We start from the raw sequence: 14,185 nt of genomic DNA on the forward strand, positions 1-14,185 counted from the left end.
CCCATCCATACCCTTCAAGAATTTGTCTAGTTCTACCTTGAATTTATTCAGCCATCCACTTCCACAACAACAGATGGAAGCCCGTTCCAACAATCAACCAACCACTGGCTGAAGGCAAACTTCCACACATCTATCCAAATAAATAAAAATGGGAATGCAATGACTGTTCATCAACTATTGGCAACCTCCCAACAACATCGCCAGGTAAACCTGCAAATGACTCACATAGAAAATCAAATGCTGTGCTGCCTGACATTGAAGTTATGAGCATATCATCACTTGCCAACACTGCACAACCCACCTACAAGGAATAACCAGGACAAGATTTTATCGATGCTCTGTGATATACATGAAGGTCACAAAATCCTCAGCAATATCTTCCAACAAAACAGTGCTGACATTCAAAACCACATAAAACATTTTGGATATCATTGACATTTCTCTCGCCAATCAGGAAATGCTAAAGAATCAGATCGCCCAGATGACAAAAGTGCAGAGTGAGCTGCAGATGTTATCAAGAAAAATACACAAGCAAAATGAATGCTTGACAAACAGTCTTTTACCCGAAGAAACCCTGTTGAAAACAGACAGCCACACTAGCCATAATAAGATGTATCACTTCCGATGCAAACCAATGAAGTTAGTAAGACAAGAGGATCCATCTGGCACCTAATGCATGTCACAACTATATAACCAACTCCCTCCATCAAATCAGGCCATTAGTCAAGAGCTGCCCACGCGAAAAAAGAAGAAATGTAGCAACTGAAGAGAAGCAGGCAACACAATCACCCTGTGGTAGAAAAGGAACTAATGGGCGCCCCCTCAGACTGCCTGACTGTCGATCAGACAAATAGGAACTTTATCCTCAATCTGTGGCACATGGGCTTCATACATTGCGCTGTGGCCACATTTGCCATGGTGTGCATGCAGCAACATTATTTGAAGGGACAACACATTGATAATCGAAGCTCGTGGGAAGACTATTACCTCTTGTATGAGGCTTCAAACCTGGGTTGCACCACCTGCACACATGCATCCTGAGCACGTAAGTCAGCAAACACTTGCCATCCAGCATAGAAACAATACTGCTCGTGTTGGAACGAGACAAACACAGCATCTGGATTTTGCCAGCATTAATAACAAACAGGATGCAAATCCCACCACTAATCCCAAGTATTCTGTGCACAGAAAATCACAAGCTTCTTCCTGACCTTTGGAGAGCAGACCTGCCCATCTGAATCTCACAGACACTCCAAGGAAGCAAAGCAATAGCCAAAAATAAACACAATCCTGAAAAATAGATAATGATTTCATCATTGGAACTGACAGAGTTGCGCATAAAAACAGCACAAGAAAAAATGAAACTCTTTGCCACTAGACTTGACCCAACTACATTGATAGCTCCTCTTTGAGCCCACGTTAATGACAAAACTGGAATCACAGTTGACATTCATCAAATGATGACCAAGCATAGCACTTGTGCATCATTCCTGGTGAAGTTCAGTGCTACAAATTATTAATGGAGATGGGAATTAATGTTTTGAATTTAGTCTCAGTTTATAGACAGTACTGGTCTCTACAAAGCATGCCAATGATCTGACTAAATATGCAAAGAGATAAAATATATATATATATTATGTGAGGTAAAAGTTAGGCAAAAGTAATAAAAATAAATAAATATGGCTATGTAGCTATCATTAGAGGCAGCAAATGCACATCCTCCACATGATGCCTAATTATATCTGATAATTAAAATAAATATGATATTTAAAATAAAAACATCAGCCAGTAGTACGGCAATAATGCAGAGCGAAACGAAACGCAAAATAATATAAAATAAACAAACAGGGAAGGGAAAATAGAGATAATAGGTAGTCGATAATCCCCTGTAAAATTTAGTCAATTAAGTCATTAAACCCAATTAATAAAAAATGTAAATTTAAAATAATGCCAGTTATAAATAATTTAGCGGTACCCCCCCCCCCCCCTCGAAGGTACCAGTACCAAAAAAAAACGTGAAATATCACCAAAAAAGGGTTAAAGAAACTACCAAAAAACTAAAATATCAAAATGATAGACTGACCATCATGCCCCATATCGACAGAGGACCACGAGGCCAATAATGGTCATGGAATCGCTGCATTTCAATCGTCATACAAATCATCGCAAAGGCAGAAATATCGAAGAACCAAACCACCCTTCCATTCTCCGATAGATCAACCAATGCAGGTTGATCTATCGGAGAATGGAAGGGTGGTGATATTTTTTGGTGATATTTCACGTTTTTTTTGGAACTGGTACCTTCGAGGGGGGTACCGCTAAATTATTTATAATTGGCATTATTTTAAATTTACATTTTTTATTAATTGGGTTTAATGACTTAATTGACTAAATTTTACAGGGGATTATCGACTACCTATTATCTCTATTTTCCCTTCCCTGTTTGTTTATTTTATATTATTTTGCGTTTCGTTTCGCTCTGCATTATTGCCGTACTACTGGCTGATGTTTTTATTTTAAATATCATATTTATTTTAATTATCAGATATATATATATATATATATATGTGTGTGTGCAAGGCTCAAGGGGTAGAATTTTTTTCAGCCTGGACTGTACTTGTTAACAGGAGAGATTGCTTCTACAGGGATGGGATACACTTAAATAGAAAGGGTGCAAGAATATTTGCTGATGCTATCGAGGCAGTGTTAGGTGGGTCGGAAAACTGCTAGTTGGGGGGAGACAAAGACCAATAGATTGACAGTAGCCACTGGCAGAGGTGAAAGAGATTCTTGCACTGCTTCTATTAGAATGAGCAGAAGCCTGAAAAACAAGATGTATGGTATTTCAGAGCCTGCTGCGAGCCATTGCGGTACAAGTAAACACGTGGGTTGTGTTAGGGTAGCTAAGAATAGAAACAGGTGCAGGTATACTTGCGTGTACACCAATGCTAGGAGTATAGTAAATAAATTTGATGAATTTGAGGTATTGCTCAAAACATCAAAGGCAGATATTGTTGGGATATCAGAGACATGGTGTCACACAGATATAAGAGATGCAGAACTGCAATTTGGGGAGTACGACGTCTACAGAAAGGATAGACAGGATAGGAAGGGGGGAGGGGTTATGCTATTAGTTAAGAAACACATAAAAACCAAGGAAGTGAAGCCAGTCGACATCGCCGGACAGTGCAGTGTTGTGTCACTTTGGTGTGACATAAGCATTGGGAGATCAAAATTGAGAGTAGGAGTGTGCTATAGGCCTAATGACTCTGATGAGTATAATAAGGAACTGTACAGGGAAATAGAGTGGGCCAGTAAATCAGAGAGTCTTATAATGGGAGATTTTAATTTCCCAGATATTGACTGGAATTTGGGGGCTGGTTACTCACACACTAGCAGGGCTTTTGTGGATTTATTGGATGATTGTTTTCTACATCAGCATGTTCGGGAGGCAACTAGAGGGAGTAATACTCTTGATTTGATTATCAGCAGTGATTCTTCATGCATTAAGAATCTGCAGATAAATGAACCACTAGGTGGCAGTGATCACAGTGTGCTGAAGTCGGATTTACTCAAAGAGGTAACTACCATTAGGGGTAAAGGGAAGGGTTATTGCTTCCGTAAAGGCGACTACGATGGACTGAGACAGACAGTATTTAAATTCTATACAGTGGGACCAACTGATGATGTTACCAACAGCAAATTCAAAATGGGAAGCATTCAAAGAACTTATCTTGGAAGCTACTAGGCTTTACATACCAACTAAGAAATATTATTCAAGGTTTAGGCCAAAATGGATGTCAGATGAACTAATGAGGCATATGGCAGAGAAGAAAAATGCATGGGATACTTACAAATTAACACATGACACAGAAGCCTATGATAGATACAAGTTGATATGCAACCAAATTACAAAGGAGGTTAGGCAGGCGAAGGCAGATTACGAGAAATCCTTGGCAAGGGATGCAAAGAAAAACAGCAAAGAGTTCTTTACTTATGTAAACTCTAGAAGGAAGGGGATGAATCAGATTGGTCCACTTGATATTGATGGGTCAACTGTTGATGATCCTGCTCAGGTAGCTAACAAACTAAATGAATATTTTGCATCGACATTCACACATGAGGAGTTATTCAGCAAGGGGAATGCCAGAGGTGTATTCAGCTCTAGCAGTAAGCTACAGAATCTTGAAATAACTGGGAGTAAAGTGGAGGAGAAACTGTTGAAGATAAACACAAGAAAGGCACCCGGGGTGGATGGGATCTATCCAGTTATATTAAAGGAGGCAGCAAAGGAAGTAAGCAAACCCTTAGCCATAATTATGAGAGCTTCCTTGGACTCAGGGGAGGTACCCATAGACTGAAAATGTGCAAATGTGACCCCAATTCACAAAGGAGGATCAAAGGCTGACACAAGTAATTATAGACCTGTGAGCTTAACTTCTGTTCCAGGAAAATTAATGGAGGCACTGGTTAAAGAAGCACTGCAGGATCATTTAGACAAGACTTCAGTTATAGCTCAGACACAGCATGGTTTTGTTAAGGGGAAGTCTTGCCTGACCAACTTGATTGGATACTATGATGCAGTCACAAAAGAACTGGATGCAGGGAATAACTTTGATATTATATACTTGGATCTTAGAAAGGCTTTTGATACTGTTGCACATGGAAGACTGCTACACAAATTGGAGCAGTGTGACATTGGAGGCAAATTGCTGCTATGGATAAAGGGGTGGTTGAGGGGGAGAAGACAGAGAGTGGTAATCAATGGACACTGCTCATCGTGGACTAATGTTATTAGTGGAGTCCCTCAGGGCTCAGTGTTGGGTCCATTATTGTTTTCTGTATTTATAAATGATATTGATGATGGTATATCAAGCTTAATGTCCAAGTTTGCAGATGATACAAAGGTTGGCAGGGTTGTCAAGGACACTACTGACACTATGCTGCTGCAACAGGATCTGGAAAGGTTGAGCAGATGGGCTGAGAGGTGGCAAATGAAGTTTAACATTGACAAATGTAAAGTACTACACATGGGAAACAGCAACCCCAGAGCAACGTATCAACTCTGTGGTACTACACTGACAGTGGTAGAGAATGAAAGGGACTTGGGGGTGGTTGTGCAGGCAGATATGAATTTCTCTGAGCAGTGCAGACGGGCTGCAAGAGTAGCTCATGGAGTATTGTCAATGATATACAGGAATTTTTCCAGCGGGGATAAGGAGGTGATTATTCCATTGTATAGGGCAATGGTCAGACCACACCTAGAGTACTGTATACAGGTCTGGAGGCCTCATTTCAAGAAGGATGTAGAGCTGCTGGAACGAGTACAGAGAAGGGCAACAAGATTAGTGAATGGAACAAAGGGGTGCTCTTACGAAGAAAGGCTTAAGTTTTGCAAATTACAGTGTCTGGAGACTAGGCACCAGCGAGGTGATCTGATAGAGGTGTATAAAGCCTTGAATGGTTTAAGCATGCTCAATGCTGATGGGATTCTTCCTCTAGCTCAGAAAAATCACCTGAGAGGGCATAAATTCAAATTGAGGAAAGACAGATGTAGGATAGACGTGCGGAAATTTGCCTTTAGCCAGCGGGTGGTTGGTTGGTGGAACAGACTTCCATCCCTTGTGGTGGAGGTTGATAGCCTAAATAAGTTTAAGGCTCAACTGGACAGCTATTTTGAACAAACAGAGGGGTGAAGTGGAAGTGGGTTTTTTTTTTTTTTTTTGGCTGATGCTGCATAAGCTTGCTTTCTTGCATCAAATGCCTCTACTAATGCTAATGCTAATATGTGCAAAATTATCATCTCTAGCTGTTTTAATTTAATTGTTGTTAATACCTTGCGCTTTATCTGAACAGGAAAAATTACTGTTTATATTTTGTGCACATTATATATAAATTGATAATTAATGGTATACATGTTGGTTATTTTTTGTAATTTTTTTTTTTCTTCCAGCTATGACAGAACAATGCAAGATATAGTGTATAAGCTTGTTCCAAACCTCCAACAGAGTAAGTTTGTACAGCAAGTTAAAATGTGATTTTACATATGTAGTAGATATATTTCATTGCTCTTGTTACACTGAAAATCAAAAATTAATTTCTGTTGCAGTTTATTTCCTAATATGAAACAAAATTTGATGTAAATTCATTGCTTGGTACAATCACTCATTTTAAAATGGAATAAAATGTTAAAAGTAGTTTCAGGGAAAATGCTATTTGTCATTCAAAGGATTTTTAGTGGTTTGCAAAGATTAAAGTGGACCACTTAACTTTCTAAGATGATTCTCTCTCTCTCTCTCTCTCTCTCTCTCTCTCTCTCTCTCTCTCTCTCTCTCTCTCTCTCTCTCTCTCTCCCCCCCCCCCCCCTCCTTCAACTTCAAAAACCAATGATTCAGTTGTTGGTGATAAGATCAGTAGTGATCAATGTTTAATGATCCATAAAGTTGCCAGTAAAATTTGTATTTCTAATGGGGCATGTCAGTTAATTTTAATAGAAGATTTGAGATTGTGACACATTTCAGTTAAGTTTATGCTTTGCATGTCGGGAGCTTCGTCAATGTGCTGCTGCTGGTCAGTGTTTGTTCCATCATTACTAGAATATTTTTTATTATGTCCTGGAAACATTCCATGTTATAGCAAAAAATTATAATAATAAAATAAAATAAAAATAGAACGTGTGCGTGCGCAAATTTTTTGTCTATTTATATGCCCTCGTAATTGTTGGCTTTTCATGTTATTGAGGACAGCCAATTTTTCACCATGATTTATCGTTTGTTAATAGACCATGTATTTTAATCTCCTGTATGTTTTCATAAATATATGTTTCTGTAATTAATTCAGTTATATTAATTGTATATACAGGCAACTCTTGGTTTACGAACGAGTTCCTTTCACGAAGTTGTTCCTTAACGTTCGTTATGTGTATCTTGCGTTCCTCAGTTTTTATGATGCGTATCGTATAAATTAGCAGCTATTTTAAAGCATTAAAACCAAGTATTAAACATTGAATAGTCTATACAATACATTTTATTATAATGTATGTATGCATTACGGTTTATCGTATACAATACATAACGTAAAATAAAATAAAAAAGAATAAAAAAACAAGATATTGTACTTAATTTTAATTAAAAACAGAGTTACAAAATAGAAATAAAGAAAATGAGTACTAACATAATATATGTACTGTACATACATATGTATTCAACTTTTATTCGTCAATATCTTCATCAGAATTTTCCACTTAAGTGACACTAGGTGTAGAGATGAGGTAGATGGAAGAGCATCTGATAATGAAGAAACAGCTGGGTTTTTCACTTTTTTAAAATATGTTTTATAGAAGATTGCACAGTTAGATTTTTTTTTTTTTTTTTTCTTTCAAAAATCTCACTGTAGCATGCTAGACAGTCATAAATGTCTCTTTTCACTTTTGCAATTCTTTTCCATATTTGTGTCTTCTTCAATGATTGTCAACCCCTCTGAAATTGTTTTAAAAGCTGCAGCCATTTTCTGCATTGTAAATGTTCTGGGAGGCTGTGGAATATCAGGTGCTTCAGTTACTTCAGAATTTAGATGTCTCTATTTCAGTTATTTCATCAGTTGTTAATTCCTCAAAATAAGAGTCCAAAAGCTCTCACGTCAGTCACATCAAGGTTGAGGTCCATTTTATTGCCCAGTTCAACAATTTCCTGATAATTATTGTAATAAATACATTTTTTTAAAAGTTTATTTAAATCTTACAATTATGTTCACTACATGTTTGGCATTTCCTTTTTATCAGGAACTCTTATCTATTGGTAACTAAGAAATTTTGAATGATTGTGATGTTCGTTATAGCGAATGATCATAAATCATAAATTTTTGAGAGCATGATTGTATGTATTTTGTGGATTTTAATTTTTTGAATAATTAGATGCGCATGACAATTTTACTTGATTGGGGCTCTGTCATGTCCGCATTATTACACTTCATTGGTTTAGACTTTCCAAATATATTCCATTCCACCAATGAGACAAATGCATGTTTTAATTAAAAGTAAGTATTGTGAATTAAATATAAAAAATTAATCATATAAACAAAGTAATATCTGTCAAAGTATACATGGATGATGGTCTGGTCTGGTCCGGTCCGGTCTGACGGTGTGGCATGCCAGCATTGTCCTGCTGAAACACTGCACTACCAGAGGGGAAGACCGTTGCCATGAAAGGGTGTACCTGGTCAGCAATGATGTTTTGGTAGGTAGTAAACATCAGAGTGCCCAGCACATGGTTGACTGGACCCAGGGTATCCCAGCAGAACCTTGTCCAAAGCTTGACACTGCCACCACTGGCTTGTTTTTGTCCCATAGTGCATCCAGGCACTATCACTTGCCCAGGTAAACGATGCACACGTTTACCTGGCCATCCACATGGTGCAACAAGAAACGTGATTCATCAGACCAGACGACCTTTTTCCAATCACTCAAGGTCCATTTTCCATGCTAGCATGCCCATTGTAGGCACTGTCGCTGGTGAACCGTGGTTAGCACAGTCACTCGGAGTGGCCTGCGGCTATGCAGCCCCATTTTCAGCAGGGTTCGACGTACTGTGTTGTGAAACATTACTCTCGTTACCAACATTCCAATTACCAGTGAGTTGCTCCACAGTTGCCCTTCTGTTCCACGTACCATCTGGGAGAGCCTTCGCTCACCTGGAGCAATGATGCACCGTGTTTGTCCAACAACTTGCCGGCACTTCATGGGTTTTCCTTCCTTGGACCACTTTCGGTAGGTACTAATCACGGTTGACAACGAGCATCCCACCAGCTATGCCATTTTGGATATGCTCTGACCCAGTTGTCTGGCCATTACAATTTGGCCTTTGTCAAACTCACTTAAGTCCGCTGCCTTTCCCATCTGAAGAACAAGAGTAGCACTGATTAGTGGAGTTCAGTATCAGGTGTTTTTTATACCATATCCCCACACGTGCCGTAGTTCACCTGCAGTCGCTTTGATTTGCATCACAACTCACTAGTCATAATGTTTTGATCCATCGGTGTAAATATTGTTATTATTACCTCATATGTATATCTCTATTCAAGCATTGAGTAAGGGATGTCTGCTCAACCTGCAGGTGGTGGTGTAAGTGTAGTCCAATTCATTGTACTGTAGTGAGTGGGATAAAGGAGTGGCAAGGATGACTGAATGTGAATGTCATATTTATGTACACTGTTGTACCCTGAAAATGTATATAAAAAATATAAAGTTATACTTGCAGGTTAAGTTGTATATATATATGACTGAATGTGAGGTCACCTGGGTAAGCTATGTGGTTACTGAGTGAACATTTGTGAATAGTACAAAAAAATAATAATAAATAAAATTAAAAGAATAATAAAATAAAATGTGATTGTCTAACAGTTGCTGTATTTAAGTGGCACCTGTGCCCTGGCGCCTCCATAGCCAGGTGGGCAGGAGCAGCAGTGCATAGCACACGCTTCTTGATTAGACCGGGGTTCGAGCCCGTGACCACTGCATATCCCCGGAGCAATATGGCCTTAGTTGCTAATGCTCCTATAAACCAAATAATAACAACAGCAACAACCTGTGCCCTGGCTGGCTGAATGATGATGAATGCAAAATGACAAATGTGCGTGAGAGAGTTGTCCTGTATCCCACCATTCAGTCTGCCCCTAAATAAGTTTTAAAAAATAAATAAATAATAAAAAAAAAAGTGTGTACTTGTTCATATATAAGTGTGACCAGTGTATAGATCACACGTGTATATATATATATATTCATATATATGCGTGACCGGTGTATAGTCAGCGTGGGCTGAATGTGGAGTGTGTGTGTGTGTTCTGACTGGCCCCCTCCAAATTAGACTGCAGTAGGGGAAACTTGTTAGGAGTCTCCCCCCCCAACCATGCTGACTTCATGCCACTTCTCTCAGGTATAGTATCTGCTGACACTTATGCAGAGAGCACCCACAACACAATCTTATACAGAAGACCGCACCCACAGGGTAATCTTCCTCCCCCACACATAGGGCACCATGGCCCTGTAACTTTGTCCCTAACCAATCCTCACCTCCCCATTCAAGTGGGCTCTACCACAACAAAGCCTTTGCTGTTCTTGACAGCCCCCTCCTCCATGTGGAGGATGGGCTCCTTCCATAGAGGTGTCCCTCTATCCCCCAAACTTTCTATGTGTTGTGGACTTCTCTCTCTGTCGTATGCTCTCCTTGACAAGATCAGGTGCAGACCAGGATTTGCCCCCACCAGAGACTATATCTCTTACTGTACCATCTTCCTCCTTGGGGCAATTGGATAGGCAACATGCATTGCTCACTGAAGGCATCAGCACTAAATTCTAGAGGTACAGTAGAGCAACACTATGCAGACCAACATCAAAACTTACACTACCTGTGGTGTTTACAGAGTTTGTACTGCGACACAGAGAATACTAAGCAGTTTTAGGAAAGACTCCCGGTGCTGCTTGATAATAACACTGTACACTTTACATAGTTCATGTATTTTAGTCAAATACTTTAATTTCTTTTATATGCCAGTTTTTTGTGTCTTGGAATAGTGACCTACCCATTTTCTGTGATATCCTTAATTTGTATTTTAGTCAGATAATCAGAAAAGTCAGTTTTCCTCAAAACAAATAATTTTGAGGTTTTTTTTTTTTTTTCATTGCTTAAAAATTTGACTGCTTTTTTTTTTTTTTTCCTAATCCGGTTTGTTGTTGATTAATGTTTTTTATGAATGTGGATTCTTTGTTAATGATTTTGCATGGTTTTCTGTTTTTTGTGTATTTAAATAATAATATTCCTTTACTTGTAAATAAAATTCAAAATATTAATATTAGTATTAATATTTTGAATTTTATTTACAAGTAAAGGAATATTATGATTATTTCAATTTTCTTTTAATTTTTTTTTCTGTCAATGACAAGTAAAAATTTTTTACGGTAATTACATGTGCGCATGCACCCACTGCCCTACCATTAATATTGGGACACCCACATATCTACAAATAGTTTTATTTATAGGAAAACTAACATGCAAACCTATAGTCTCCATGGAACACTCTCCATTAGTTTTTTTTGTGAATGTTTTGCAGTATTTTCCATCATTCAGCCTTCAAAGTGACAACCAGTTCCTTTTTTTTTCTGCAGCTCTCTCTCTCTCTCTCCATCCAATTCATCCCAGAGATTCTCTATAGGATAAATATTAGGGCTCTAGGCTGGCCAACTCTTCATTGCTCATATCCTCAAATTCTTACAATATGAGCAGTGTGACGTGGAACATTACTCTGCTGATACAGGTATGGGCCTGCACCTCTGTGGGAAGAATCTTGCATTCACAATTGTACTATAGTCCCCCTTCAAAGGCCTACAAGTATATTTATAGTTGTCTTCTGTGTGTGTGTGTGTGTGTGTGTGTGTGTGTGTGTGTGTGTGTGTGTGTGTGTGTGTGTGTGTGTGTGTGTGTGTGTGTGTGTGTGTGTGTGTGTGTGACCAACTATTGATGGTTGAGCAGTGTATGTATATAATATAGAGAATATGTGTTGGCTTTAGTAAAGAGCAGAGAATACCTGATAGGCACAATTAAATTTATATAGTTCACATTAGAAATTGTTGTTAAAATATACACAAGAAGACCTGGTGTAGCTGAGTGGTCAGGAGCTGGAGTGCAGTTTGAGTGGACTGGGGTTCAAGCCCGTAACTGCTAAAAATGATTAACATTTGTATTGATTGATTTATTGAAAACTCCACTGACCTGGTGGTCATGCCAGAGTATAAAACAAGAACATCACACACACACACACACACACACACACACACACACACACACACACACACACACACACACACACACACACACACACATTCAATAGACATAGCATAAAATGGTTCCTATCATGACAAATTAAAATTCAAAAACAAAATTAGCTGTGAATATCTACAACATACATGCTATCTTATGGTATGTCTATTGAATTTGTTTATTCTCAGGCAAATGTAATGTTCAATCATTTCTGATGGCATTAATCTGTTCTGACTAGTAATTTTATCTGTTTAAAATAAATATATTTTTAAATTAATATATATATATATATATATATAATATTTTACTTTACTCATAGCTTTTATGGTCCGTATTTTCATCTGTTCTCTGTTGGGTCAGCTGTAATCAGTATGCACTGATAAAATATTGTAGTTATACTTAACCGTAAGGCCTGATCAATGCATTTGGTAATGTTACACAGCAGATTGATAATCACAGGAACAGAGAATTCCCTCCCATTGTTTTTCCATTGTCTGGGTGGCCCAAATTGTAGTTATGCAATGATAGCCATTTTGTTTATCTGATATATATTTTAACACTCTTAATGTGTACTCCATAGATTCAACTCAGTCTATCAAGTATTCTCTGCTCTTCACAAAAGCTAATATATAGCTCATGTAGTGTCTCTATATAATGTATTTGCAAATTGTTCATTTTTGTATGCTAATAATTTCTCTTCTACATCTTTTTAACAGATGAAATCAAAAGGGAAAGAGAGTTTTACAGGAGGAAGGGTCTTCCCTATCCTAAGGCACTACCCAGTAAGTATGCTGTAATTTTATTTTTTTTATGGTAATTCCAAACAAAACATCAGTTCAAACCTTTAGTACTTCAATGCTTGATTTGTCCAGTACAATGGATAGATCAAGCATAGAAGAAGGATTTTCTAATGCAACACGTTGTCATCTTCTGGGGATTACATTGGAAATATTTTTCCAAGGAACATACATACAAAAGAAAATATTAAAAGGAAGGAAAAGTTAATTTTGAGTTGGCTAGATTATATGTGAAAACCAATAGATTTAAAAGATAAAAGAATTATGTATACATGGGTCAGTCCATAAGTAACAACCCTTGGGCAACAAAATTTCTTGTAACTGAGTTGGCATCATTGCTAATATAGATATTAAGACATAAAAATGCTAATATAAAAGTTTCCATCTGTTACAGATCTTGAATTATTATGAATAGTGTAAACAGAAGTTTGTTTCTGCCAGCAGTTGGTATGGAATTCCTTTTCAAGTCAGAAGAAACTCAGCTGTCAGATTCATGAAAAATTGAGGAAAATATACCAATAAGACATTAATATAAGAAATGTTTACAGGTGACTTACGCATTTTAATGAAAGAGTTACTGGTGTTTGTGACCAGCCAAGCAGCGGGAGACTGAAGTCTGTACATTGAAGAAAACAGTTTTTGTTTGAAGTAATTCAAAAAAAAAAAAAAAAGACAGGACAATAGCCACCTAATTCAATGATGCAAATGCCGGAGTGTTCAAAGAGAAGTGTATTAATAATCATTTTAGATACATTTAGATTATAGGAAAATGCTGCAAATGGGTACCCAAGATATTATCAAGAGTGCAGTAACTTTCAGGGAGATTTTTTTTAAGGATTGATAACAGATGAAAGACCTGGGTCCTTTATGACCCTTGTTCTAAACACCAGTATGGAGTGAACAAACTATCATCTCAAGTGAAGAAGAAACCTCAAATTGCCAGATCATGATAAATGAAATTATGGCCAATGTTTTGGGTGGGGTGGGGAAAAGAAAAGTTCCAGTATTGGCTGATTTTTTAGAGGAAGGTCACACTATAAATAATGGAAGGAAGATATTGTCAAACACTTGATAAGCTTAATAAGACTATAAAATAAAATAAAAAATAAATAAAAAAAAAAGCTCTAACAGGACACCAAATCACATTATACCATAATGCCAAGCTGCACACTGCCTATATGAATTGGATGGAAATTTGAAGATCTGGGGTGGAAAGTTTGCCTCTTCTTACATATAGCCTGGACTTAGCGCCATGTGATTTCTTTTTGTTTGGACATACAAAGAGATCTTCCTGGAAAACACATTTAGGTGATGCTGAAGACAGTGCATGTGTGTTAGAATGGATGGCAAAAATGTATTGGTAAACATATGGATGCATAGAATAATGTACTTGATAGTATAAACCAGAGCTGTAATGCTCAATATGTTCTACGTTGATTTCAATATTTGTACAAGAATAAGAGAAGTTTACTCCATATGATACTCTCTAGAAATTAAAAAATCGAAAATATTACATTACAGTAAAAAATAAATTAAACAATTTTTTTTTTAAAAAATTGAAAACAATTTTAAAAATCA

The 14,185-nt window shown here is 37.5% G+C and overlaps 1 protein-coding gene across 1 annotated transcript in view; it reads left to right on the top strand.

Moving 5' to 3' along the window:
* Positions 1-14,185, top strand: part of l(3)73Ah (polycomb group ring finger 3-like lethal (3) 73Ah) — a 143,563-nt gene that overhangs the window by 103,483 nt on the left and 25,895 nt on the right. Inside the window, exons 5-6 of the mRNA XM_090384801.1 lie at positions 5,954-6,009; positions 12,527-12,592. Coding sequence (XP_090240927.1) covers positions 5,954-6,009; positions 12,527-12,592 — 122 coding nt within the window. The remainder of the gene's footprint in view (positions 1-5,953; positions 6,010-12,526; positions 12,593-14,185) is intronic.

This window comes from Mastigoproctus giganteus, chromosome 11, assembly GCF_048544385.1.
Source record: "Mastigoproctus giganteus isolate SK-2022 chromosome 11, ASM4854438v1, whole genome shotgun sequence".
Taxonomy (NCBI): Eukaryota; Metazoa; Arthropoda; class Arachnida; order Uropygi; family Thelyphonidae; genus Mastigoproctus; species Mastigoproctus giganteus.